This window comes from Oncorhynchus kisutch, linkage group LG15 (assembly GCF_002021735.2).
Source record: "Oncorhynchus kisutch isolate 150728-3 linkage group LG15, Okis_V2, whole genome shotgun sequence".
NCBI lineage: Eukaryota > Metazoa > Chordata > Actinopteri > Salmoniformes > Salmonidae > Oncorhynchus > Oncorhynchus kisutch.
The window spans coordinates 74,755,931-74,783,194 of NC_034188.2; the positions used below are offsets into that span (position 1 = coordinate 74,755,931).

The 27,264-nt window shown below is 45.8% G+C and overlaps 1 protein-coding gene across 2 annotated transcripts in view; it reads right to left on the bottom strand.

Annotated features, from left to right (window-relative positions):
- Positions 1-1,797: 1,797 nt before the first annotated feature.
- LOC109881221 (SPRY domain-containing SOCS box protein 4-like) overlaps positions 1,798-27,264 on the bottom strand; it is a 50,021-nt gene continuing 24,554 nt past the window's right edge. The window contains exons 1-3 of one of the 2 annotated variants that reach the window (XM_020473371.2): positions 19,913-20,522; positions 12,542-13,394; positions 1,798-3,265 (exon numbers count right to left, since the gene is read on the bottom strand). In XM_020473371.2, the coding sequence (XP_020328960.1) occupies positions 3,138-3,265; positions 12,542-13,250 (837 nt within the window). In that variant the 5' untranslated portion in view covers positions 13,251-13,394; positions 19,913-20,522 and the 3' untranslated portion in view covers positions 1,798-3,137. Of the gene's footprint in view, positions 3,266-12,541; positions 13,395-19,912; positions 20,523-27,264 lie in introns of those variants that run through there. The other variant, XM_020473370.2, reaches the window with a different exon arrangement.

Consider the following 27,264-nt stretch of genomic DNA (forward strand, 5'->3'; position numbering starts at 1 on the left):
AATGTATTATGTTGTTGAAAAGGGCAATGATCCTTCTCTCCCCAGTCCATACTAACACAGTACTTCAGTAGACTGTGTGATTTTTCCCCCCGCCTAGTCCCTTTGGTTAGTTGACAATGGCCCCCAGGTCCATTCACAGGCCAGTGTGTTGACCACACCACAGCTCTGGGAAGACGAGATACCATCCAGCCATGTGCTGCTAACCTCGTGTTAGTGGTTCTGCCAGTTGTATTCCATGCCTGCACTGACCACATTCACGGCTATTTAAAATGTGATTGACAACTACCTACCGTAAGTAAAGGGCTATTTCTGTGTGTCAGTGGAGGACGGTCCATAATGGCACAAATGGAATGGCATCAAACACCTGGAAACCATGTTTGATACCATGAGCGTGTCCTCCTAAATTAAAGGTGCCACCAACCTCCTGTGGTGTGTGTCCTGTCTACAGGGCTGACTATGGGGAGTCTACCCGTTGTTTAAAGATCATTAAAATAGGTCAAAGAGAAGTTTTGCTTTGAGAAGTCAAGCACTCATTCATTTGATCTGCCTTAGAGAGAGAACTTTTACACCACACTCTGCAGAAGAAAATAACTAAATGAGTATACATTTCTTCATCTTCCCTCCATGCAAGACAACAGCCCTTCAACCGCTACATTCTCCCCCCCCCCACCTCCACCCTATATGACACTCACTACAGGATGAGAGGGAGGTAAAGGAGGGAGAAGAGTGAGAGGAGGAATGTTGATGGGCATCATGGAGTGTGAATGCAGTAGAATAGACAGGTGAGGGGAGAGATTCCACCTTTCATTATGAAAGTGATGGAAAGAACAGACAAGAAAAAGGAGGAGTGCAGACAGTAATAATATGGATGATGGAAAGCTGCTTGGCGAGGGTGAGTAGTGGGGCGAAGATTACGGAAAGGAGAGAGCCAATAGCCACCGTTGTAAGATTATACCCCAGTCAACTGGATAGACTAGAGCTCAATTGTAATCATAGCAGTGCAGCTGCCACAACACACTCAAGAAATGGGGTGTATCAAGGATAAGCCCCTTTTAAACAGGTCAAACAACTTCAGTTTTTATCCTGATTTGATCCTACGTTTCCACGAGGGAGTAAATTCATTACGGAGTCGATATTCCAATACCTGGTTTTAGCCTCACGAATTGTGGTGTCCGGCGTCATGCCCCAAAACCCGTTATCATCCTTTCCTTCAAATCTTCGCTTCTCAACCTTAATTTCAGCACAAAAGCCTTCGCCTGAGATCCATGTGGTAGAACACCAGTTATGTGCCCTTCTGGTAATGGGCAGGTAACTATGGCCCGGTAACTATGGCCCTGCAAGACCATCCTTACCAAGCCTTCCTAGAGGGAGGATGATTGTAACCATTTAGGGACATTTTTCCTTCCCTACAACCACACTCACCACTTGCGTTAAATCATCTCATCATGACCACTTTGCTGTTGCTTGGCGCTCTTGTCCTGGTGTGATTTTTCTACAGTATGATCAGAGACAGATTTATGCTGTAAACCATGAAGGGTGATCGCAACAGGCTCTGTTCAGCCTACCTGCCCCATGGGACATCAGGATCACAAAACATTACTGAGACTAAATATCAAATACATGCAGCCAACTACAGCATCAGATTTTAAATCACAGTTAGAGAAATTCAATACTATAGTTTTGGTTCAAAGGCTTAGTGTGTGAAAGTGCTGGGCAGCATTGAGACTTCCCTTCATTTGGATGACAGTGACACGCTGAGGTGACAGTAGGTCCAATTGGGGAAAAAACACCAGTATGTTGGGTTCTGTTTTTTTTAATTCACATTTAAAAAGATGCTCATTGCAGCACATTCCTCGATCAGTCTCTCTCAACCGGGTCACTTCCTGTTCGGCAAATAGATCTTAATACAATAGAAATAAACAAAAGCCTCATTCATAAAAAGAGAAAACGTATTTAAAAGAGGAATATCACCATCGGGTTAAGAACAGGAGGAGTGAAAAAACAAAGCAGCATATACATTTTTTTAAAACAGTCTCCTGTGACAGGTGTCGTGTGCTTTCTCTGCGCAGGCACATAAACAGTAATAGCGGATTGGCCCTCTGATCAACTTCAATCAGCTTTAACACACACTGACTGACAACATCCCAGGGTATGTCCACAACGGCACCCTATCCCGACGTAGTGCACTCCTGATCAGGCTGATCAAACGTAGTGCACTATGTAGGGAATAGGGTGTCATTTGACGCAGACCCAGTCACTCACCCAGACAGAGACCTAATGGAAGCCTGGATCCAATGAAATCCGCTGATAAATAAAGAGACTGCCAGTTGAGAGGGAGGTGTAGTGCAGCAGGGCACTAAAATATATCAGGGCTGCAGTGTCCCCAAACTCAGTGGGGTCAGAGTGGGTCTGACTGATGCCTCGGGTTGCCTGTTGCGGAGCAAGGCCGATACGCACCAACCCACACATGCATAAAACCTCACGCCACTCACACTGAAAACAGCCCCTCTGAGCACGAGCGAGTGTTTGCATATGCATGCATTCAAGGATGTTTGCCTGCCTGTGTGTTTTCCATCCTCTAACTCCCTGTGGCTAGGGGCTGGTGAGTCTCAGTGGAGCCTGCTATAGGGTCTAAATATAAATATCTAACTCCCTGTGGCTAGGGGCTGGTGAGTCTCAGTGGAGCCTGCTATAGGGTCTAAATATAAATATCTAGATGTTCCGAGAGCCTTCCAGAGAATCTGTATAGATGTACAGTAACTATGTATGATGTCTATATCCATCATCCCCAAACGCCCTGTTCCTCCAGGCACATATTCTAGAAGCACTACAGACCCATATACCCAATGAGAAGTCAGCATCATAGCCCAACACTTCTGCTACAGTCCAGTCTCAAGCCCACCCCCCTCCTTCCATCAACCATCACAGCAGTGAGCAAATAAAATAAAAACACATTTAAAAAAACTGACAAATCCTAAAAAGAAACTCTGAACTCCTTCATAGGCTTCCTCTAGACCATCATCATTATCCTGAGTAGATGTCCAATGGGTCAGGGTTACATTTTTGGGGGTTGACTGTAGTGAAATGTAGCTGCCGTCAAGCAGTCAGTCGTTCGTTGTCCTGGTGAATGTGTGGGGTCACTGGTACTGGAGGTAGTTCTTGAGGGTCTCTGGCAGAGGGAGGGTGTCTATCTGGTTGAGTCGGTCCCGCCCCAGAGCCAGCCTGGCCACTCGCCTGCACAGGTCCATCAGGGGGAGGGGCTCCGCTGTGACAGACAGGAGAGAAGAGGACATTAAAAAAGGAATGTTCACACAGATTTAATAGATGCTATTTCAGAAGGAATGGCAATGAGTGCATTTAATATTGGTGTAGACTAAGCAATATGATATCATTCTCAGAAGGGCTTTTAAGTGCATTTGTTTGTGTCAGAGATCTTCCCACACAGAGAAACTTTGATAATGAGAGTGCCCTTCACGGACGTCAACTTGACCGGTCCACCTGCCGTGACCATCTGTTTGTGCTGGACTTACAGAGCAGACACTCTCCTGAGCACCGTGTGAAGGTGATGCTCAGGAGCTCACAACACACAGTCTCCCTCACTAAAGTACACATACACAATCTGCTGAGTCACTGGCCACATGGCTTGGAATAGACAGAGTGGGTGGTGTCAAGGGGGACCCTAGGGAATCCTCTAAATGGACTGGTGCCCTTGTAGCTACGTGACCACTAGACAACACACTGACATTGGACTCTCCTGTATTATACACTAAGATGTTTCCATAGGAAGGATGTGATACAAAAGCAGGCTGGCTTTTGACATGATCTACAGTGCCTTGCGAAAGTATTCGGCCCCCTTGAACTTTGTGACCTTTTGCCACATTTCAGGCTTCAAACATAAAGATATAAAACTGTATTTTTTTGTGAAGAATCAACAACAAGTGGGACACAATCATGAAGTGGAACGACATTTATTGGATATTTCAAACTTTTTTAACAAATCAAAAACGGAAAAATTGGGCGTGCAAAATTATTCAGCCCCCTTAAGTTAATACTTTGTAGCGCCACCTTTTGCTGTGATTACAGCTGTAAGTCGCTTGGGGTATGTCTCTATCAGTTTTGCACATCGAGAGACTGAAATGTTTTCCCATTCCTCCTTGCAAAACAGCTCGAGCTCAGTGAGGTTGTATGGAGAGCATTTGTGAACAGCAGTTTTCAGTTCTTTCCACAGATTCTCGATTGGATTCAGGTCTGGACTTTGACTTGGCCATTCTAACACCTGGATATGTTTATTTTTGAACCATTCCATTGTAGATTTTGCTTTATGTTTTGGATCATTGTCTTGTTGGAAGACAAATCTCCGTCCCAGTCTCAGGTCTTTTGCAGACTCCATCAGGTTTTCTTCCAGAATGGTCCTGTATTTGGCTCCATCCATCTTCCCATCAATTTTAACCATCTTCCCTGTCCCTGCTGAAGAAAAGCAGGCCCAAACCATGATGCTGCCACCACCATGTTTGACAGTGGGGATGATGTGTTCAGGGTGATGAGCTGTGTTGCTTTTACGCCAAACATAACATTTTGCATTGTTGCCAAAAAGTTCAATTTTGGTTTCATCTGACCAGAGCACCTTCTTCCACATGTTTGGTGTGTCTCCCAGGTGGCTTGTGGCAAACTTTAAACAACACTTTTTATGGATATCTTTAAGAAATGGCTTTCTTCTTGCCACTCTTCCATAAAGGCCAGATTTGTGCAATATACGACTGATTGTTGTCCTATGGACAGAGTCTCCCACCTCAGCTGTAGATCTCTGCAGTTCATCCAGAGTGATCATAGGCCTCTTGGCTGCATCTCTGATCAGTCTTCTCCTTGTATGAGCTGAAAGTTTAGAGGGACGGCCAGGTCTTGGTAGATTTGCAGTGGTCTGATACTCCTTCCATTTCAATATTATCGCTTGCACAGTGCTCCTTGGGATGTTTAAAGCTTGGGAAATCCTTTTGTATCCAAATCCGGCTTTAAACTTCTTCACAACAGTATCTCGGACCTGCCTGGTGTGTTCCTTGTTCTTCATGATGCTCTCTGCGCTTTTAACGGACCTCTGAGACTATCACAGTGCAGGTGCATTTATACGGAGACTTGATTACACACAGGTGGATTGTATTTATCATCATTAGTTATTTAGGTCAATATTGGATCATTCAGAGATCCTCACTGAACTTCTGGAGAGAGTTTGCTGCACTGAAAGTAAAGGGGCTGAATAATTTTGCACGCCCAATTTTTCAGTTTTTGATTTGTTAAAAAAGTTTGAAATATCCAAAAAATGTCGTTCCACTTCATGATTGTGTCCCACTTGTTGATTCTTCACAAAAAAATACAGTTTTATATCTTTATGTTTGAAGCCTGAAATGTGGCAAAAGGTCGCAAAGTTCAAGGGGGCCGAATACTTTCGCAAGGCACTGTATTTCACCATATAATGAATGTTCTTAAAACTAACAAAGATCCAAAAGAAACGTGCAAAGTGATGATTGACTCAACTTCCAAGAAACTACCGTAAAACATAGGCCTTAGACACACACAGACAAATACACACGCACATCCAGATGTCGACTTCCAGGATCCGGCCTGCCTATCTGACTTACTAACGGGCTAAACAGGTCACAGCCTACACCTCACTTGCTGCGCAGAGGGATTGTGGGAGATGGATGGATGTAATCTCCTGTCTGCATGTTTCTTCTGTTTGTCTGACTCCATGGTTATATGGGCGTAAGACAGTTGGGCACCACCTGGAGGATGTAAAATCTACAATTCCTGTTAGAGAGCCAGGATATATTAGGTGACCTCTGAACTCAGTAGTGAAAGGTAGCTCTCACCACCTGCACACACATGGTTCACACACTGGTGTGTCATTACCTAGGCTTACTAAAGGAAGACGATCATCTCACTGTAGCCGTGTGTCAGGAACACACACACAAACAAGGCAAGCCTATTAACATGGAGAGCCATAGTTGAGTCAATTGAGAGGAACAGTAACATAGCATGTTATTCAGTGGAGCTATGGGAATTGCATAGGAGGGATCATAATTATGATGCTGCTGCTGCTTCCTGGAAACTGTCCAATCGTCCAGCTGGTTCGCCCTCTCCCTGCGTTGCCACCAGCGACAAGTGGTCCCATCAAACAGCGGGAATCTGAGCAGGAGTCTGTTAATGTCTGCTGTCAATCAACAGTCTGGCTGAGCTATCAGACTCCACACTGCTCCGGTGAATGTAGGTGTGTGGGTGTGTTTGGAGAAACCTGTATGGTGCGTATCTCTTAGGTATCATGATTAGCTTGAAATAGTCTTCACAAAGAAAGAGACAGAAAAGGGAGAGGTAGGGGAGAATAACAGCTACATGTTGGTCAGTATTCTATGCAGAAGCTTGTCTGCCTTGGCTTGCTGAACTGCATGCCATGTGGGTTCATAAAAACCCATATTACACTTCAAAACATGGGATAAAAGCAAACAGGACAGGGTGATATTAAGTATTAATGGAGCAAATTAGCAGGAAGTGGTTCAGTTAAAGGGACTAGAAAGTAATATCAAGCAAGCCACTTTCTTCATCTCCATCCCTCTCCTCCTATCCCGTTTATGTCCATCCATCTATCTTTCTCTCCCCTGACTCAGTCCCCCTCTCCCCCACTGCTCGGTTAATAACGGTGAGATACAGGTTTGTGTCAGTAAAGCAGATATGATGCTGTCTGTCTGTCTGATTCAGGTATAGTCCAGGGCTCTCGTTCTGGGACAATCGGGAGCATGCTCTAGGCCTGTATGTAGACATGCACTCAGGTGGAAACAGAGCTAGGGCACTGATGTTGGATGATTAGGCCTGGCTTTCAGTCGGCGTTCCAATTCATTGCACATGTGTTCGATGGGGTTGAGGTCAGGGCTCTGTGCAGGCCAGTCAAGATCTTCCACACAGATTTCAACAAACCATTTCTATATGGACCTCGCTTTGTGCACGGGGGCATTGTCATGCTAAAACAGGAAAGGGCCTTCCCCTAACTGTTACCAAAGTTGGAAGCACCGAATCATCTAGAATGTCATTGTATGCTGTAGCGTTAAGATTTCCCTTCACTGGAACTAAGGGGCCTAGCCCAAACCATGAAAAACGGCCCCAGATGATTATTCCAAACTTTAAAGTTGGCACTACGCATTGGGGTACGTAGCGATCCCCTGGCATCCGCCAAACCCTGATTTACCCATCAAACTGCCAGATGGTGAAGCATGATTCATCACTCCAGAGAATGCGTTTCCACTGCTCCAGAGTCCAATGGCGGCAAGCTTTACACCACTCCAGCCGACACTTGGTGATCTTAGGCTTGTGTGCAGCTGCTCAGCCATGGAAACCCATTTCCCGAAGCTCCCGACGAACAGTTCTTGTTGTTGCTCAGACATTTACGATTCAAAATAACAGCACAGTTGATCAGGGCAGATCTAACAGGCCAGAAATTTGACGAACTGACTTGTTGGAAAGGTGGCATCCTATGACGGTGCCACGTTGAAAGTCACTGAGCTCTTCAGTAAGGCCGTTCTACTGCCAATGTTTGACCTTGGTGATTGCATGCCTGTGTGCTCGATTTTATACACCCGTCAGCAACAGATGTGGCTGAACTACCCGAATCTGCTAATTTGAAGGGGTGTCCACACACGTATCTTGATCCTGCTGTCCCAATTTCTTCTCGAGCTCTCCCCATCTTTGTTTCGGATCAATCTCTCCTGCCATCTCTCATTTCCTCTCAAACTCAGTCTTTGCGTGCAACCAGGAGAGATGCCAATTGACCTGCTGTCAGGATATTCAGTATGGACTTGTTGATTCCAGACTCAGAGCTTATCTAATCAATATGGAGAACTGTGCCAGTGGAGATGGATAACATCTCAAACTGTGCACCAGTTCCAATGACCACCTCATGAGTGGGAGTGGGAGCGTGTGTGTGGAGCGTGTGTGTGTCAGATGTAAAATATATAAAAAGACTGACTTATTATGGCAAGTAGTGTGTGTCACACAAATGTATAAAATGACCATCTTGTGACAAGACGTGTGTGACGTCAATGCATAAAATGAGCAGCTCATCCTGCGTGATTGATTTTTCCAGTAAGTAAGCATGGGAAAGAACGTACAACAGTGACCAATCCCCAAGAGCACATCACAGGGAGAGTGAGTGAGAGCGCGCATCAGACAGACAGGACAGACAGATCATCACAGGGGGAGAGAGAGAACGAACACATCACAGGGGGAGAGAGAGAAAGGACATCACAAGGAGAGTGTGAGAAATAACGAATGGAAACAGCAGTGAGGAAGAGAGAGAGCAAGAGAAAGGGCAAGCCTCAGCCTCTCTCAAATTGGAAATGTCAGCGTCCAAATTGAATCGCTGACTTCAGCTGAATCCAATTGCCCACTGAACTAACGGACACCAGTCGTCCGTTGGCGCTTTATTACCAGACAGAACCAAATGTCCCAGCCACTGATCCCCAGACAGAAGCAAATGATCCAGTCCATTTAGCCACCGATCCCCAGACAGAAGCAAATGATCCAGTCCATTTAGCCACCGATCCCCAGACAGAAGCAAATGATCCAGTCCATTTAGCCACCGATCCCCAGACAGAAGCAAATGATCCAGTCCATTTAGCCACCGATCCCCAGACAGAAGCAAATGATCCAGTCCATTTAGCCACCGATCCCCAGACAGAAGCAAATGATCCAGTCCATTTAGCCACCGATCCCCAGACAGAAGCAAATGATCCAGTCCATTTAGCCACTGATCCCCAGACAGAAGCAAATGATCCCGTCCATTTAGCCACTGATCCCCAGACAGAAGCAAATGATCCAGTCTGTTTAGCCACTGATCCCCAGACAGAAGCAAATGATCCAGTCTGTTTAGCCACTGATCCCCAGACAAAAGCAAATGATCCCGTCCATTTAGCCACTGATCCCCAGACAGAAGCAAATGATCCAGTCCGTTTAGCCACTGATCCCCAGACAGAAGCAAATGATCCAGTCCATTTAGCCACTAACCCCTGCAGTGCCCCTATACACTTGGGTCCTGCTATACTTCTGCAAGACATTGAGTACGGTTACATGCACACAACACCATTATTGTGGATAGTCAGATTAATGTAGTTTGTTTAAAACGTTTACATACTTTGCAAGAATAACTATTTCCCCAATAATCCTGTTGACAGCAGTAAATCACAAATGAAAATAAACGTTCTACCACAGTGACAATGTTATTTTTGCGAAGGCTATTATATTCAGAGTTCGGACATATAAAGTTTGTATCTGAAAACTATTTCTAAAGATGCACACTCTGTTTTTCCAAACTCACTTCACTCGTGCATAAGAGGGAGGCTTGCAATACCCGGTGCTGGCACATGTGCAGATCAAACACACCACTGGAATGCTGATTAAGCGGTTTACGTGTCCTAATCATTCTAAAGATCGCAAAATAAAATGTGTGTTTAAAATCGCTGTATGCTTACCTCGATTTTGACATTAAACCAATTCAGATAAGCAGAGTAAGGTGTCTGTGACTATTACCATACTCGGCCTGCTGACATAAATCAGTTTAATATTGAATTATTAGTGTTCATGTAAGCGTACTCACGGTCTGTGAATCTATTCTCCACACTATCAGGAAACTTACAGCAGAGTTTCATGGCTCCAAACAAGAGGAGCCTCCATTCACAACCAAGATGATCCCGTCCCAGCCAACACACCATCCCCAGCCTAAATCTCCCTCCCCAAGCCAGCACTTGCTGTAACGTCTCCTCTCCCCATTCAGCTAAACGGTTTCTACAGCAACTCCCCTACATGATCAGAAGTGTACATATTGAAGCAGGGATTTGAGGGTAAACGAAAGAGTGGGAGTGAGGTAGAAAGAGATCAGGGGGAGAGAGCGAGTGAGAAAGAGCCAGCATGAAATGGTGTGTATTTGTAACAGAGGTTTTGCAAAGTGCTCACCTCTTGATATTCTCTTGTTAAGCTCTGAATGAGTTTGGCTGCTGGTAGCCTCCCTATGGCTGTAGTGTTGTGCCATTTTGGTATGTGAAGAACAGTGCTATTAGAATATAGCTAGCAGGACAGCCTGATCCCCCCCCCCCCCCCTCTCCTATTGTTTTCTATTTATAGGCTTTATGGAGCAAAATAAACACTAAAGAAATCAATAAAGCTTCTATCAGTGTGAAAGTCGTGTGGAGAAGAAACTATGTGTTCGCTGAGAAAGACAGGATCAGAGAATTGCATTAACTGTGTTAAGGGACAATTTGAGAAAGTGATGGAAGAGTGTAGAGAGAAGATGACACACACAGGATTCCTGCATGAGGCTACAGAGTTGTGACAAAGCAAGGACATGGGGTGGACAGAGTTATGCTTCAGAAGCTGCTTCCATTAGCTTCTCTTACATTATAAAACTTCATTCCCTTAACATCTTCATTTAGTTTGGGAAAACACAGCAGAGGGGAGAGAGAGCTGGAGAAAGAGGGATATTGTGAGGGAAATTGAGAAAAAGGGTAGAGAGAAATAGAAGGGGGGAGAGTGAGACAACCCCATGCCCTATAATAAACCAACACTAAAACCCCTCCTTTATCCTCTTGAAAGTAAACCAGTTGATGAAGAATAGGGCTTGTGTTCTAATGGGCTATAGAATAATGCATTAATGTCACACGTTCCACACAAACAGCCCAGTGTGTTGGTCTGTGAGATATGGGGCACAATACACACACCTTCCTTCGCAAGGCGAGACATTGAGCTCTGCGCCACACTGGGACTGCCTCCAGAATTACTCCACTCCTGGCTCCCTTCCGTGAACTCACACAAACACCTGGCTTGCGGCCATGAAAATTAGTAGTTAATGTCTGACCGTCTAAGGGGGGTGAGGGGGTTGACTGAGGAGAGAGCTTATGGGTAAGCTTACTATGGGTAAAGGCATCTTTTTATAGATCAGAGCCGAGAAACACACACCAGCAGGCCCTCCCCCACTTTCTCTCCACAGTAGCAGAGGCAGTCACTACACACAGAACTGTATACAGTCAACCCAGGCAGTCTGAAGTATAAAACACTATCAGCTAGTCTCGCTGTACTGACATGCCACTGATTAGTGTACTGGAGGCTACAGATTGACAGAGACCAGTGGCCAACTCTAGCTCCTGCTCCAACACAGCTGATGCAGCTAATCTAGGTCCTGATGAGCAGCTGATTGGTAGAATCTCAGTATCCAGTAGGTCTGCAGGAGGAAGGTAAGCCACCACTGGTATACAGCATCTCCATGCTCAGGCTGTCACTACTACAGTATTATTCAGACAGAGTCTCTGGGACTAACCTAGTGAGGAAACGGTCACTTACTGTCTGTCAACACACAGCCTCATCGTCTCCAGTCCATTATGTCCAAAACCCATGACTGACTGACAGACACACAGATGATTAAATCCAAATGTCTTTCTCCTTCAACCTTTTTCAGTAGTTGTCTCCAGTGGTTAGCGTCAGGGAGGACTGTTCTGGACTGATGTGCAGTGTGCTTCTCTGACACCTTCCTGAGTGTCGTAGCTTCACCCAGGTGGGTGCTACACATCAGTAGTGGAGGGGTTCTACCCATGGAGTCTGACTTCAGAGAGTACTACTGAGAAGCGCTGCATCAGCGATAGCAAGGGCGCCCTGATGAACGGCTCTGGACCAATCTGAAACCCCCTGGATGTGACCTCCCTCCATTTCATCTCTGAACTGCCTCTACTCTAGCCTTCCTCCTGGCACCGACTATGCAAGCCATTAACTAACTACCCCGCCTGCCATGACAGTCCATCTATACTGTTTTACAAAATTGCATTTTGTTTTGTTGTTGCTTAAAGTGCTATGAAATTGTAATAAAAAGCACTAAGTTTAATTCATAATTATTAACCTTAACCACTTCATCTCACTCCCTCCCTTTCCCCCATTCTCTTTCTTCCTCCAGCTCTGTCCCTCCATCTTTCCATCCCTCCCACTGGTCATATTCATGTGCTCTGCGCATGTCGATTCATCAGAAATCTCCCCTGGGCGAGAGGCTGCCTCAGCACTTCTAAAATAAGCCCCAGCTCCAAACACAATATAATTGTGCTGTTCAACATTTCCTACAGACGCCTCCCTCGTCCCGCCTGCCTCCCCTCATCAACACAGTAAACAATGAAAAGCGAGCGCTCCAACTTGGTTTTATATTCAGAGATGGGGAGAGTATGGGTGCATGAGTCACTGGGTTTTGACATTGTGCTTTATTGTTTTCTAAACTAGAGCCAGAGAGAAAGGAAAGTGAGCGCCCTCAAGGCATAACGCAGCATTGACTTGCTGATATTATAGTTGCTTTGAGCTACAGTATTAGAGAATACATAGCCTTGTCGGAGTATGCTATGCTGACTGAGGTATACAAAACCACAGCACAGACTACAGCAAACCCCACAATATAATGTAGACAGAACAAACAGAAGGCAAAACAGCCAGAGAGAGAGAGGTTTCCCACTGTCAAGGCATAAGGACATTAACTTACGATCCAGTCCATTGACGTAGCGGATGGAGACCTCACAGTGTCCCCACACGGCGCTGACGATGGGGTACAGCCTCTTGCCCTTTAACCCTCTGAAGGCCACGCCCAGGTACTGGCCGTCCACCATGAAGCTGAGTGAGCCCTCGTCCATGTCCAGCACCACCAGCAGGGCATCTGGCAGAACAAACGACTCGTCTGCCTCCAGGAAACACGGGTATGTTGGTGCCGAGTTGGAGGCCGGCCTGTTCTTACTGTCATGGTAGAGTCTGTTCCGGCCCAAGTCCCAGCCCCACGACTCACAGTCCGAACCCACCAGGGCCGTGTAACCCACAGAGTGTAGAAGAGCGTCAGCCGTGCCCACCCCTACAACAGCGTGTGTTCCTCGTTGTCTCACCGGCCAGTGGATCCGCCAGACATGGAGCCCCCGTGTGTAGCCCACCTGGCCGCGGATGCAGTCGGTGCTCTGGGCCACCGGGTGGCGGTGGAAGGTCAGCTTGTCATCCTCCTTGACAAAGACGTTGAGCGAGCGGTCTTCGGGGTTCCAGGCGTGGTGGAGCTGCAGGTCAGAGGTCGCAGGGGGCATGTCCAGAAGCAGGTCCAAACGAGGAGGCCGGCAGAAGTCTGGACCCCGCAGCTCACGGCGGACCGGCCGGTATGAAGGCTCACCCCGTGCGTCCACTGACTTGATGCTGCCTGAGATCTTCTGACCCATCGCTGCAGGGGGGGGGGGGTTGGAGCGAGGGTAGTATGGGGCTTCCCGCCGTTACCTCATGGACGCTGTGGCCAGAAGAGCAGTCGTCCCAGGTTGAGAGACGCTCACAGAGACACTCAGTCCACTGTCAGAGGAAACTCGCAACTAGAGGAGAGACAAAGAGGAAAACATTACTTGACTTTATCATGACATATTCTCACTTTCCCAAACTCATGTTACACACAGCAGCTGTGCAAAGACAAAAAAAAATGTTTAAGCCCTTTTCCTCACATATTGAAAATTTAACTCTCAAACAGACAGGCTAATGCGGCTGCAAAAGGCTTCCTTCACCCAAATTAAAAACACAACACATCAGAAGAGTAGAGGGGGAGGAAGACACGAAAAAAAGGTGTACCAGTCTGAAACAGCCTCCGGTTGCCCTGTGGTTCCTACCAGCCCTCTGGAAGAAGAGGGAACATCTGAGCAGCCTCACACTCCAAGGGCACCAGACATGAACGTTCAAACTACACACCAAACAAGAGGAGACTGCCCCACCACCCCAGAAACGTAGTCACTCAACCACACACTTACCAGATACTGAACAGAGAAGACCAAACACTGTATAACAAAACACACCATGACAAACGTGGGGTCACTCACATGCACAATGAAAAGGCCTTTGTGTGTTCTTAAAAATGAAGGATATTCTAGATGGAACACTAACATTCCTCTGGGTGGAGACTAAACAAGACCAAAAAGATGAGAAATCATTCCACAAAGATGTCAAAACAGTCAGTTACCGTGCCACAGATTTTACATAACTATCTCTGGAACATTCACCCTGCCACTACATTTCCCAAAAACCCACCGACTTCCATCTGTTTCCACCTGTTGCAAAATGTCCCGTTTCAAATACTCCCTCCCTGTTTGAGGAAAGAGACCCACTCCACTTATAGAGAACAGGGAGAGAGAGAACACTTAACTGGCAACCTGCAACTCCCTGAGAGAGCTGAGCTGCTGCTGGGACACAATGGTGGGAAGCAGTCACATTCAACCCAAACACCAGGGGGAGGCAGAGGAGGCGAGGCAGAGGAGGCGAGGCAGAGGAGGCGAGGCAGAGGAGGCGAGGCAGAGGAGGCGAGGCAGAGGAGGCGAGGCAGAGGAGGCGAGGCAGAGGAGGCGAGGCAGAGGAGGCGAGGCAGAGGAGGCGAGGCAGAGGAGGCGAGGCAGAGGAGGCGAGGCAGAGGAGGCGAGGCAGAGGAGGCAGAGGAGGCGAGGCAGAGGAGGCGAGGCAGAGGAGGCGAGGCAGAGGAGGCGAGGCAGAGGAGGCGAGGCAGAGGAGGCGAGGCAGAGGAGGCAAGCCAGGTCCAGATTTAATAACCACATAACACACACTGAAACTACTGTCTGTGCAAAGCAATACACATGTGCCAGTGTGTTTCAACCCTCATTTGCATTGCACTGTCTCTCTCTATACAAATTAAAGCTACGTCTTCCATTTACATTAGATTTGTGTACATTGTGAAATTGTTAGACAATACTTGTGAGATATTACTGCACTGTTGGCACCAGAAACACAAGCATTTCACCACATCCGCAATAACATCTGCTAAACACATGTATGTGACCAATAAAATGTGATTTGATTACATATTAATTCATTTATAAGTTTATAAATGACTCATGGTGCCATTTGTGCTGGAATGAAGGGTCCTATTTACCACATCGCATAACGCAATGAGGCCCACTGAGACTCACTGATCACACTGTGTTGTATGACATGCAGACACTTGCTGCCGGAGATAAAGTGCTAAAGACGGGTTAAGTGGCTTGTCTCGTCTGAGGGAAGCTACTCGTCATCTTATGACCCCTGGGGGGAGAAACATCAAGGCAGACAACACAGTGTGGAAAAGGAGTGACATTCTCTCCTGCTGATCTCAACTTCATTACCAAGATGTCTGCAGTCACATGTCAATAGCATTAGCAACGCGCGTGCACACACTTCTGAGCCTATGTGCTGCTGGTGTGTGTCGGTCTCTCCATCCTGTGAATGAAGTAATGTCTCTCTGTATGCGTGTTGTATGAGTGTTCTCTTGACCCCTGTGGCCAGTGTGTGAAGGCACACACACCAAACCATCTGGTGTTTTATACTAATCTGGGCCTCTGTCCTCTTCAATATGCTATCTGAGCAGCTAACCGATCGCTGCAGCTGTACATAGTCTATTGGTAAATAGCCCACCCATTTTCACCTACCTCATCCCCATACTGTTTTTATTTACTTTTCTGCTCTTTTGCACACCAATATCTCTACCTGTACATGTCCATCTGATCATTTATCACTCCAGTGTTAATCTGCAAAATTGTAATTATTCGCCTACCTCCTCATGCCTTTTGCACACAATGTATATAGACTCCCCTTTTTTTTCTACTGTGTTATTGACTTGTTAATTGTTTACTCCATGTGTAACTCTGTGTTGTCTGTTCACACTGCTATGCTTTATCTTGGCCAGATCGCAGTTGCAAATGAGAACTTGTTCTCAACTAGCCTACCTAGTTAAATAAAGGTGAAATAAAAAAATAAAAAAAATAGTTTGAGCTGTGGGGGATAGGAGATGGGTGCAAGGGAGGAGATGGGTGTGAGAGTGTAAGAGCGCACCCACTACAACAAATGTCAATCTGCCGCTCATTTGCCGTTCGTTCAACATTAGTTTTAGGGACCACCCACCGGTGGGCGTCTGACTGCCAATATTTTTGTGTGATTCTACATGTAGAAAAAAATTGTGTTTTTTTGCGTTGCTTCTAACATATTTTGTAACTTATTTTGTACATAATGTTGCTGCTACCGTCTCTTATAACCGAAAATAACTTCTGGACATCCAAACTGCAATTATTCACCATGGACTGGCAGAGTCCGATGAGCAACACAACGTCAATGATATACTGCTTTCCTGGGAACAGGCCCAGATCCCGCCATTTGCATGAGGAGGAGGAGAAAAGGGGGACAGAGGGCGGGCTGCCTTCTGAGAATTTGTAGGCGATTGAATAAACCCCCACTTCCTTCCATTCTGCTAGCAAACGTGCAATCTTTTGAAAATAAAATCGATGACCTACGCGGAAGATTAAACTACCAACGGGACATTCCAAACGAATAACTTATACTTCACGGGGTCCTGGCTGAACGACGACATATCAACATACAGATGGCTGGTTATACACTGTATCGGCAGGACAGAAGAGGCGTCTGGTAAGACAAAGGGCAGCAGAATATGTATTTTTGTAAATAACAAATGGTGCACGATATCTAAGAAAGTCTCAAAGTTTTGCTCACCTAAGGAAGAGTATTTAAGGATAAGCTGTAGACCACACTATCTACCTAGAGAGTTTATCCGCATTTTTCGTAACTGTCTACATACCACCACAAACTGATGCTGGCACTAAGACCGCACTGAATGAGCTGTATTCCACTATAAGCCAACAAGAAAACGCTCACCCAGAGGCGCTCTTAGTAGCCGAGGACTTACAGGGAAACATAAATCCATCTTACCAAATTTCTATCAGCATGTTAAGATGTGCAACTAAAAAAAATTTTAAAAAATTTATATAAAATTATTATTTTTTCAATCACTGGACCACCTTTACTCCACACAGAGACGCATACAACACATACAGCTCCCTCATCCCCTATTTGGCAAATCTGACCATAAATCTAACCTAATTCCAACATACAAGCAAAAAATTAAAAGCAGGAAGCACCAGTGACTTAATAAGAAAAGTGGTCAGATGAAAAGCTACAGGTCTGTTTTGCTAGCACAGACTGGAATATCTCCCAGGATTTCTTTGATGTCATTGAAGAGTACACCACATCAGTGTTTGGCTTCATCAATAAGTGCATTGATGACGTCATCCCCACAGTGACCGTACGTACATACCCCAACCAGAAGCCATGGATTACAGGCAACACCTGCACTGAGCTAAAGGCTAGAGCTGCCGCTTTCAAGGAGTGGGACTCTAACCTGGAAGCTAATGAGAAATCTTGCTATGCCCTCTGATCAAACGGGCATAGCATCAATATAGGACTAAGATCGAATCGTACTACACCAGCTCTGGCGCTCGTCGGACGTGGAAGGGCTTGCAAACCATTACAGACTACAAAAGGGAAGCACAGCCGAGAACTGCCCAGTGACACGAGCCTATCAGATGAGCTAAACTACTTCTATGTTCGCTTCGAGGCAAATAACACTGAAACGTGCATGAGAGCACCAGCTGTTCCAGAAGACTGTGTGATCACGTTCTCTGAAGCCGATATGAGTAAGACCTGTAAACAGGTCAACATTCCCAAGGCCAGACTGATTACCAGGATGTGTACTGTGAGCATGCGGTGACCAACTGGCAAACATCTTCACTGACATTTTAAACCTCTCCCTGTCCAAGTCTATAACACCAACATGTTTTAAGGAGACCGCCATAGTCCCTGTGCCCAAGAACACTAAGGTAACCTGCCTAAATGACTACTGAACCGTAGCACTCACGTCTGTAGCCATGAAGTGCTTTGAAAGGCTGGTCATGGCTCATGTCACCATTATTCCAGAAACCCTAGACCCACTCCAATTTACATACCGCCCTAACAGATCATGAACTCTCTATTGCAATCCACACTGCCCTTTCCCACCTAGACAAATGGAACCCCTCAATGAGAATGCTATTCATTGACCTTAGCTCAGCGGTCAACACCATAGTGGCGTCAAAGCTCATCAATAAGCTAAGGACTCTGGGGCTAAACGCCTCCCTCTGCAACTGGATCCTGGACATCCCAACAGGCCGCCCCCCAGGTGATAAGGGTAGGTAACAACACATCTGCCACGCTGATCCTCCCAGGGATCCTCACAGGGGCTCCTCAGGGGTGCGTGCTCAGTCCCCTCCTGTACTCCCTGTTCACTCACCGACAACGACGACACTGACCTCCTCCCCATAGGCTGAGACCTGGCTGCATGGTGCCAGGATAACAACCTCTCCCTCAACATGATCAAGACAAAGGAGATGATTGTGGACTACAGGAAAAAGAGGACCAAGCACGCCACCATTCTCATCGACGTGGCTGTAGTGGAGCTGGTTGAGAGCTTCAAGTTCCTTGGTGTCCACATCACCAACAAATTAACTAACATGGTCCAGGCACACCAAGACAGTTGTGAAGCGAACACAACAAAACCTATTCCCCCTCAGGAGACTGAAAGGATTTGGCATAGGTCCTCAGAAATCTGGAGTGATGAACAGAGGCGAGAGGGAGATTACAGGAAGGGGGAAGAGATGGGTACAGGAGGCAGGGATGATGAGCAAAGTAGAGAAATCAGAGGAATATGAACATCACTAGTTATTCTGGTACACCTCTCCTCTGTTAGTATAGGTGAGAAGAGCTGGCTGGCGTTGGCAGTGTCGTTGTTAGCATAGCAAATACAGAGACTGGCAGGACAATACAAGGCCACACAGAGACTCATACATGCCTTGCAGGCGCATTATAGCAGACAAGATCAAACGGGTGACAGCAGCTTTGAACCGATACATGCAGACATGCAGTTTTCCACATGCACACCATCTGAGTTATAGAGCTAATAAATAGCAGATTATCTGATTCTAAGTGGATTTTAAAACCGTGCATGTCTTTACTAGCAACCCTTTGTTCCCATACATCCTATCATATCTGTCCCCTTAGCACGCCTTTATCTCAGCCACGTGCTATCCCTTGGCGCCAAGATTGTTGTGCCTCCCTCCCTCCCCTGTTCATCCCCTCAATCTCATGTGCTTTGTGGAGCAGCAGATAACCGTCACACAGTCCTAACTCAAGAGTAAATGGTTTCCCATTGTATTGTGTTGTTGTCTGTGTCGTGGGCCATTGGCTGGCCAGGGATCAATACAACTCCACTGGAGAAAAACCTCTCAAGAAATGACTATTGAGCAGAGGGGAAAACACCTGTGATATGTGGGCATATTGGAAGATGAGGGGTTACACTTATTAATGTGAGATTCTGATGATAACTCCAATGTCACACAAAAGGTGGGCAGAGTTTGACCTATTTTAGTGATCCAGTCCATCTGAGCAAGGACTAGTGGACACACACCGAGGTGTGAACGAACTGCGTTAGTGATAGGGTGAGCACATCACTAGTCGTACACACTCGACCTAACACAAATATGACTTGCTCTAACAGGAACTTAAAAATACAACACCGAGGGATTTACTGTGAGACTGAATAATATTCCACTACCATAGTGCAAGTACGACAACAAACCATAAGATACTGTTACAGTTAGAGAGCCAAGGGGAAATCCAATACTTCAAGACATAACATCCTGATAATGACTGTGCTTTACTGCTTACTGTTAAAAAAGCAGCGCACGTCATCTCACAGGACAGAAAAGACAGTGACTCTCCAGACTTGTGTAACCCCAAACCTACAGGAAATGGCTTCTCTTGCTCTGTGTGTGCCAAACAGCTGTGGAATGCTAGAGTACCACACAGCTCCCTTCAATTTATATTTCCCATACTGAGTCCCTATAACATGCTAGCACAACCTTGCTTGAACACAACTGTGCCACACACAGAGAGCTAGAGACAAAGCGAGACAGAGAAAGACAAGGAGAGCGAGCGCCAACATGGAGAAAGAAACAGAATGAGAGGAACTTCTTACCATGCGATATCCAAGGTCAAGCTGGTGTCAGCAATTAGATTTCTCACGACTCAAGGCAATGTGTACGCAAACACTAGAGGAGAGAGGAAATCCTAAAAGCCTTGTCCAACTGTGGCCAGAATAGTGGATCGAGAGAGAAATACAGAAAGCGAGAAATAGAATAGAAATGTCAGTAAGTGACGCCACAACAGGAAAACAGTCTTGCCTCAGTCAGTTCCCAGCTACGACAGGAAAACAGCCACTGCAAGGAGAAAGGGGGGGAATGAGCGAGGGAGGTGGCTAAGCATAAGGCCACAGAAAGTCTCTCCCAACTATTAGAAAACACCCCAGTCTCTCTTTCGCTCTGTGCTTCAAGTGGAGCGATGGAACAAAGCAAAGGAGCAGGAAAGAGAACAAAGAGACTGGTAAACAGTCCCTCACTGACTAAGTGACTGATGCAATAAGCCAGTCCTGAGGACGACGAAAAATGAGAAGTGAATAGAGAGTAGAGAATCAGAGCGGTTGTTTTTGGGTAAAGGTTCTGTGGACATGCCACTGACCAAACCTTTCAGAACTCAGAGCGGAAAGCAACCTTGGCTGGACTGTACTTTGCTGGTTGCTGCGGAGGCAGCCTCATTAGGAGTGAGGGAAAGAGAGAATGCTCTGTAGTGTTCCTTCAGTAGGAGAGACTGAATAGAGGGAAACTAAGGGAGAAAGAGGGAGGGCTCAATGATGGTGGGAGAGCTGTATCATGTTACTCCTCCTCTCACAGACACATAACCTTACAAGTATGGAGAGAACATGACATACTTGTTCATATCAACATGTCAGCCCTCTCCCACCTAACCTTCTCACTGTTCAGCTTTGCAACCATGCCCGCCTCTTCTCTAGCCTTCTCAGTGCCTATCCATCCCCCTTTCCCTCTCATGTTTCTCCCTTGAGAGACAAGAAAGCCTTCCCACCATATCTGCTCCTACCCACACTTCAGAGCGGCATTCCTCTCACCATGCCCTTTCCTCAATCTGGAGTGGCTTAAATCACAAGCTGTAGAGTCCAGTCAAGTCTCTATACCACACACACACACACACAGAGATTCTACGACCACCTGCTAATACATTGGAATGCATTCTGTATAAAAAAAGTTTTGCGTAAGAGAGCGCACATTAGGACACTATAACCTGTTGTTTCTGCTTTGTTTTGACGTAGGCTCCTGTTGAGTGACAGCAGCTCTGTGTGTGTATGACCTCTGTGTTAGACAGAAGACCTCCCCTCGTCTGAGCAGAACAGGACAGCACCGAGCACAGCACCGAGCACAGCACCGAGCACAGCACCGAGGACAGTCTGGAAACCCTTTCAACGCCACTGCCACTGTTTTTACATTCCGGTCAATTTCAACCCTCACGTCAGTCAACTAGCTAGCTACAACCTTTGCTTCACAACTGTCAAAAGCACAGTCCCTTACAGAGAAGGCAGCATGATTAAGAGAAATTAAGATTAAGAGAAAGAGGGAGAGAAATTTGGAGGTGGAGTGAAACAAAAGAGATAAGTTTTACTACTGGAGGTTCCATTCACTCCATCACCAGGAAGCGAGTAGAAAAGGCAATCATGCGAGAGATCAGAGAGTAAGGAGAAGAAAAAGGGATGGCTAAAGACAAGGAAGGCAGAGTGGGGGGAGGGGGAAAAGGTTGGGAGATGAAAGAGAAAGCAGTCAAAGAGCAACAGAGGAAGAGGAATGGTAGAAATAGATTACAGATCAGACTGTGCGTGCACATACCACATAAAAAACTTGCAGGATGCTAGCTATAAAAGAGTATCTCCTTCACAACACCGCATCACAAACAGCCATCTTGAAAGAGTAGTGCTACTTTTATCTCCTCTTAAAAACAGACCGACAGACAGTGAAGATGAATCACTTTACAACAAAGATCAAAGGGGGTTGGCCAGCCAGGGTTGGTAAATGAGCAGCCATTTGTCCAAATCAATTCCCGTCTCATACACAAAGGAGACTGAAGAGCACAATATCACCCCCTAACCCACTGCTTCAGTAATCCAGCTCCTCCAGATATGCACCCAGCCAAGAGCAGAATGGCCAGTATAGAGCTGAATAACAGAATAGCTGGCATCATACCTTAGCACTGCTCTGGGGGCCAGTACGTGCATTGCCACTAGTTGGATCCAGATAATGAAGTTGAGATCTGGCCCCAATACAGACAAAGCCACTCGTTCAAAGTCCAGTCAGACTTGGCAGGAGTCGTTTTACTGTAAGCACAAGGTGTATTCTGGAGGCATAATCCACTGGGTTGAGTACACACACTCACAACCACACACAAGACACATTCTGACAGGAGCTATTCATGAAGGTTAGTCAAGGTGAGCAGGGCAGGACATATAGTACTAGTCAAAAGTTCAGACACACCTACTCATTCAAGGGTTTTTATTTATTTTGACTATTTTCTACATTGTAGAATAATTGTGAAGACATTCAATCTATGAAACATATGGAATCATGTAGTAACCAAACAAATTGTTAAACAAATCAAACTTCATTTTGGATTTTAGATTATTCAAAGTAGCCACCCTTTGCCTTGAGAGCTGTGCACACTCTTAGCATTCTCTCAACCAGCTTCACCTGGAATGCTCTTGAATGAGTTCCCACATATGCTGAGCACTTGTTGTCTGCTTTACCTTCACTCTGCGGTCCAACTCCTCCCAAACCATCTCAATTGGGTTGAGGTCGGGTGATTGTGGAGGCCAGGTCATCTGATGTAGCACTCCATCACTCTCCTTCTTGGTGAAATAACCCTTACACAGCCTGGAGGTGTGTTAAATCATTGTCCTGTTGAAAAACAAATGATACCATCTGGTTTTCACCTATTTGGACTGGCCTATCGCTGCAGAATGCTGTGGCAGCCATGCCGATTAAATAAATCAGACAGTGTCACCAGCAAAGCACCCCACACATCCTCCTCCATACTTCACGGTGAGAACCACACGTGAAGATCATCTGTTCACCTACTTTGCGTCTCAAAGACACCGTGGTTGGAACCAAAAATATCAGACCAAAGGACAGACTTCCACCGGTCTATTGTTCATTGCTCGAGTTTCTTCGCCCAAGCAAGTCTCCTCTTATTGGTGTCCTTTAGTAGTAGTTTCTTTGCAGCCTTTCGACCATGAAGGCCTGATTCACGCATTCTCCTCTGAACAGTTGATGTTGAGGTGTGTCTGTTACTTCAACTATGTGAAGCATTTAATTGGGCTGCAATTTCTGGGGATGGTAACTCTAATGAACTTGTCCTCTGCAGCAGAGGTAACTCGGGGTCATCAAGGCAAAGGGTGGCTACTTTGAAGAATCTCGAATATATTTGGATTTGTTTAACACTTTTTTGGTTACTACATGAAAAGTGTGTTATTTCATAGTTTTGATGCCTTCACTACTACTCTACAACGTATATAATAGTAAAAACAAAGAAAACCCTGGAATGAGTGGGTGTGTCAACTTTTTACTGGTACTTTATATGGCCTCGTTATTGTTATTTTACTTTTAAAATTGTGTTTATTTAGTAAATATTTTCTTAACTCCATTTCTAGAACTGCATGGTTGGTTAAGAGCTTGTAAGTAAGCATTTCACGGTACCGGTTGTATTCGGCGCATGTGACAAATAAAATATTTGTTGATGACTCTTTCACAACTCCTCTCATAAAATCCCTCCTATCAGCCAACAGTTAAGCAAATCAATGGATAAATTATAGACAATGATACTTGTCATCACATCACCATACAGGCAACAACAAAAAAGCCCAGAAAAACAGGTTTGGGTAGCGCTTGGGAACCGACTGTGGCATGTTGATGCTCCACGTGGGTCGAACTAGTGTATGAAGCCAGAACCTCCTATACACTTTATAAAGGGCTTGGGGTACATTGATAAATAATGCTCTAGAATGTAATTCATAATGGGGTGATGACGGATAGCGACAGCCTAGCGCTCACTGTATTGTCACTGTGATACTAGTAGGTTAAAACCCAAATCGGTCTCTCCATGTTTACAGAGCATTTCAGCTGATTGGGCTGGACCCTGTTCAAATATTAATAAGTACCCAGGCTGAAGGCTCTGGTTACGTGGGCCAGCAGTTAAGTAAGCCCAAACAGTTCTGATCAGGTTCCTCACCATGGCCCCTGGGTCATAGAAATGGGAACAATCTATTAAATAACACATGGGTGAATCCATCAATAGGAATGAACAATCAAAAGCACTCGGCACCATTTGGCATCATGACATGTACAGGATCTTTTATTAGTATCTCTGAATAAAACGACAGCACCTCATCTCTGCTGCTTTTGTTGGAAGGTGTAGTGTTTTTATAGTATGCGTAATCAAAGTCCACTCTTGTTTTGTGCCCGTTTTACACTTTGAATGGTTCTGGAATGCAGTCAATGTCCAATGAAGGAGTTGAATTGGGTCCATCAACTGTAAGGAACAAATTATTAGTAGACTAGTGTTCTGCTGGTTGTATGTGAGTTCACCTGTTAATTCATCTGAGATCTGTAGTCCACAGCGAACAACCAAATCACCAAGTCCAAAGGTCACAGGTCAATCACCAATTACTGTGGCCTGCCTACTTCCTGAGGAGAAACAGAAGGGGGCCAGCGAGACAGCAGGTAGAATCAGGACAGTACATATTAGACCCTGTCTGGAAACATTACTAGCGGTCGAATCCTTGCTTCTTTAGTCCGTGTTTCCTCACCTCTCTCTTTAAAATGGATTGGAGGAGAGGATCAGATGTTTTAAACTTTATTTAACATTTATATAACTAGGCAAGTCACTTGAGAACAAATTCTTATTTACAATGATGGCCTACCCTGGCCAAAATCAGACGACGCTGATCCAATTGTGCGCCGCCTTATGGGACTTCCAATTACGGCCAGATGTGATAGAGCCTGGATTCGAACCAGGGATTGTAGTGACGTCTCTACACTGAGATTCTGCGCCACTCGTGAGCCCCATGAGACAACCAGTAGAATAAGACAGGACACCGGCCTAGACAGTGACATGGAATGAGGCAGGCGCCTTGGGAGGTGAAAGGACACTCAACTGTAAGTGTACTAAAGTTTAGTGTAGGGGAATTCAGAGTCAAACAGTGACCTAGTAAAGTTGAGGGCAAGGAACTTTAGTAACCTGGATGTGCAGTACAGCTACTTTAATAGGCTTCAGCACGGGACATTCCCTCAAACCTTAGCCAAGATCACAGGACTGAAGGCTCTAATCATTACATAACCAATGTGGACCTGCCTACAGCAGACACGAGGCACGCAGGTGACATTACACAGGGAGACATTCTGTACCAAGTGGGAATAGCTCAATACCAATCAACCAGAGGGAAGGTAAGTCAGAGAGAAAGGACAGCGAAGGAGGAGGGAGGTATAGAGAGAGAGAACCATATGGGGCATTGCAATCTTAATGTTCATCAAATGTTCAGGCGCCACCTCTTCAAACATTAACCAGGCGTGTAGTGCTGCACCGCCTGTCGTTTGATGGCTAAATTGGCCATTAGGCCGGGGCGGAATTGATGAAACGACTCCGTTGGCTGCGTCACTGTAGTACATTTCTCAGCCTAAGGAAAACAGCCTCTAATCACAATGTGACTACAAGGTCTCTCGTGCACGGAATAATTCCCAGCCTCCACACACACACACACTATCCAGAAAACAAACCTATTCTCACGGTGCCCCTGTTGCTTCCACCAAACTAGACCCAAAACACACACTTAACTCCAAAATAACACCAAACCAGCAGTAACTTCAATCCTCAACCACCTGGTGAACCACTGGAGACGAGACTACCCAGCCAAGTCCACATCCATCTGCTGTGTAAAGTGCTGCAGCCTCCGGTTTCACGAGGTGGAAACCTGGTTAACAGGTGGATAATTTTGAGTCCACAGATGTTGCTGGGTGGAACTGGGAGCTCTCTACCACTTGATGAGATTAGAGGGGATGAGAGACGTCAGGCCTGATTAATACATCACGCCTTTCTCATTATAGCTACCTTCACCTCTCCCTCACAATCTCCCTGTCTATCTTGCTAGGCCGGGGCTCAGCAGCAATTAAGCTAAATGAGGATTGGAGAGAAGACCGTTTGGTAGCTAAGGCGCAAAATAAAAACTTCAGTGAAAGCAGTGGGAGAAGGGGCAGGGTGTGATGTCTATTGGCTGCTGCTGAAAAGCTGCAGTTCCATAGACTGTAAAAGGAAGATTGTTAACAAGCCTCTGCGTATACAGTGCCTTGCAAAAGTATTTGGCCCCCTTGAACTTTGCGACCTTTTGCCACATTTCAGGCTTCAAACATAAAGATATAAAACTGTATTTTTTTGTGAAGAATCAACAACAAGTGGGACACAATCATGAAGTGGAACGACATTTATTGGATATTTCAAACTTTGTTAACAAATCAAAAACTGAAAAATTGGGCGTGCATAATTATTCAGCCCCTTTACTTTCAGTGCAGCAAACTCTCTCCAGAAGTTCAGTGAGGATCTCTGAATGATCCAATGTTGACCTAAATGACTAATGATGATAAATACAATCCACCTGTGTGTAATCAAGTCTCCGTATAAATGCACCTGCACTGTGATAGTCTCAGAGGTCCGTTAAAAGCGCAGAGAGCATCATGAAGAACAAGGAACACACCAGGCAGGTCCGAGATACTGTTGTGAAGACGTTTAAAGCCGGATTTGGATACAAAAATATTTCCCAAGCTTTAAACATCCCAAGGAGCACTGTGCAAGCGATAATATTGAAATGGAAGGAGTATCAGACCACTGCAAATCTACCAAGACCTGGCCGTCCCTCTAAACTTTCAGCTCATACAAGGAGAAGACTGATCAGAGATGCGGCCAAGAGGCCCATGATCACTCTGGATGAACTGCAGAGATCTACAGCTGAGGTGGGAGACTCTGTCCATAGGACAACAATCAGTCGTATATTGCACAAATCTGGCCTTTATGGAAGAGTGGCAAGAAGAAAGCCATTTCTTAAAGATATCCATAAAAAGTGTTGTTTAAAGTTTGCCACAAGCCACCTGGGAGACACACCAAACATGTGGAAGAAGGTGCTCTGGTCAGATGAAACCAAAATTGAACTTTTTGGCAACAATGCAAAACGTTATGTTTGGCGTAAAAGCAACACAGCTCATCACCCTGAACACACCATCCCCACTGTCAAACATGGTGGTGGCAGCATCATGGTTTGGGCCTGCTTTTCTTCAGCAGGGACAGGGAAGATGGTTAAAATTGATGGGAAGATGGATGGAGCCAAATACAGGACCATTCTGGAAGAAAACCTGATGGAGTCTGCAAAAGACCTGAGACTGGGACGGAGAT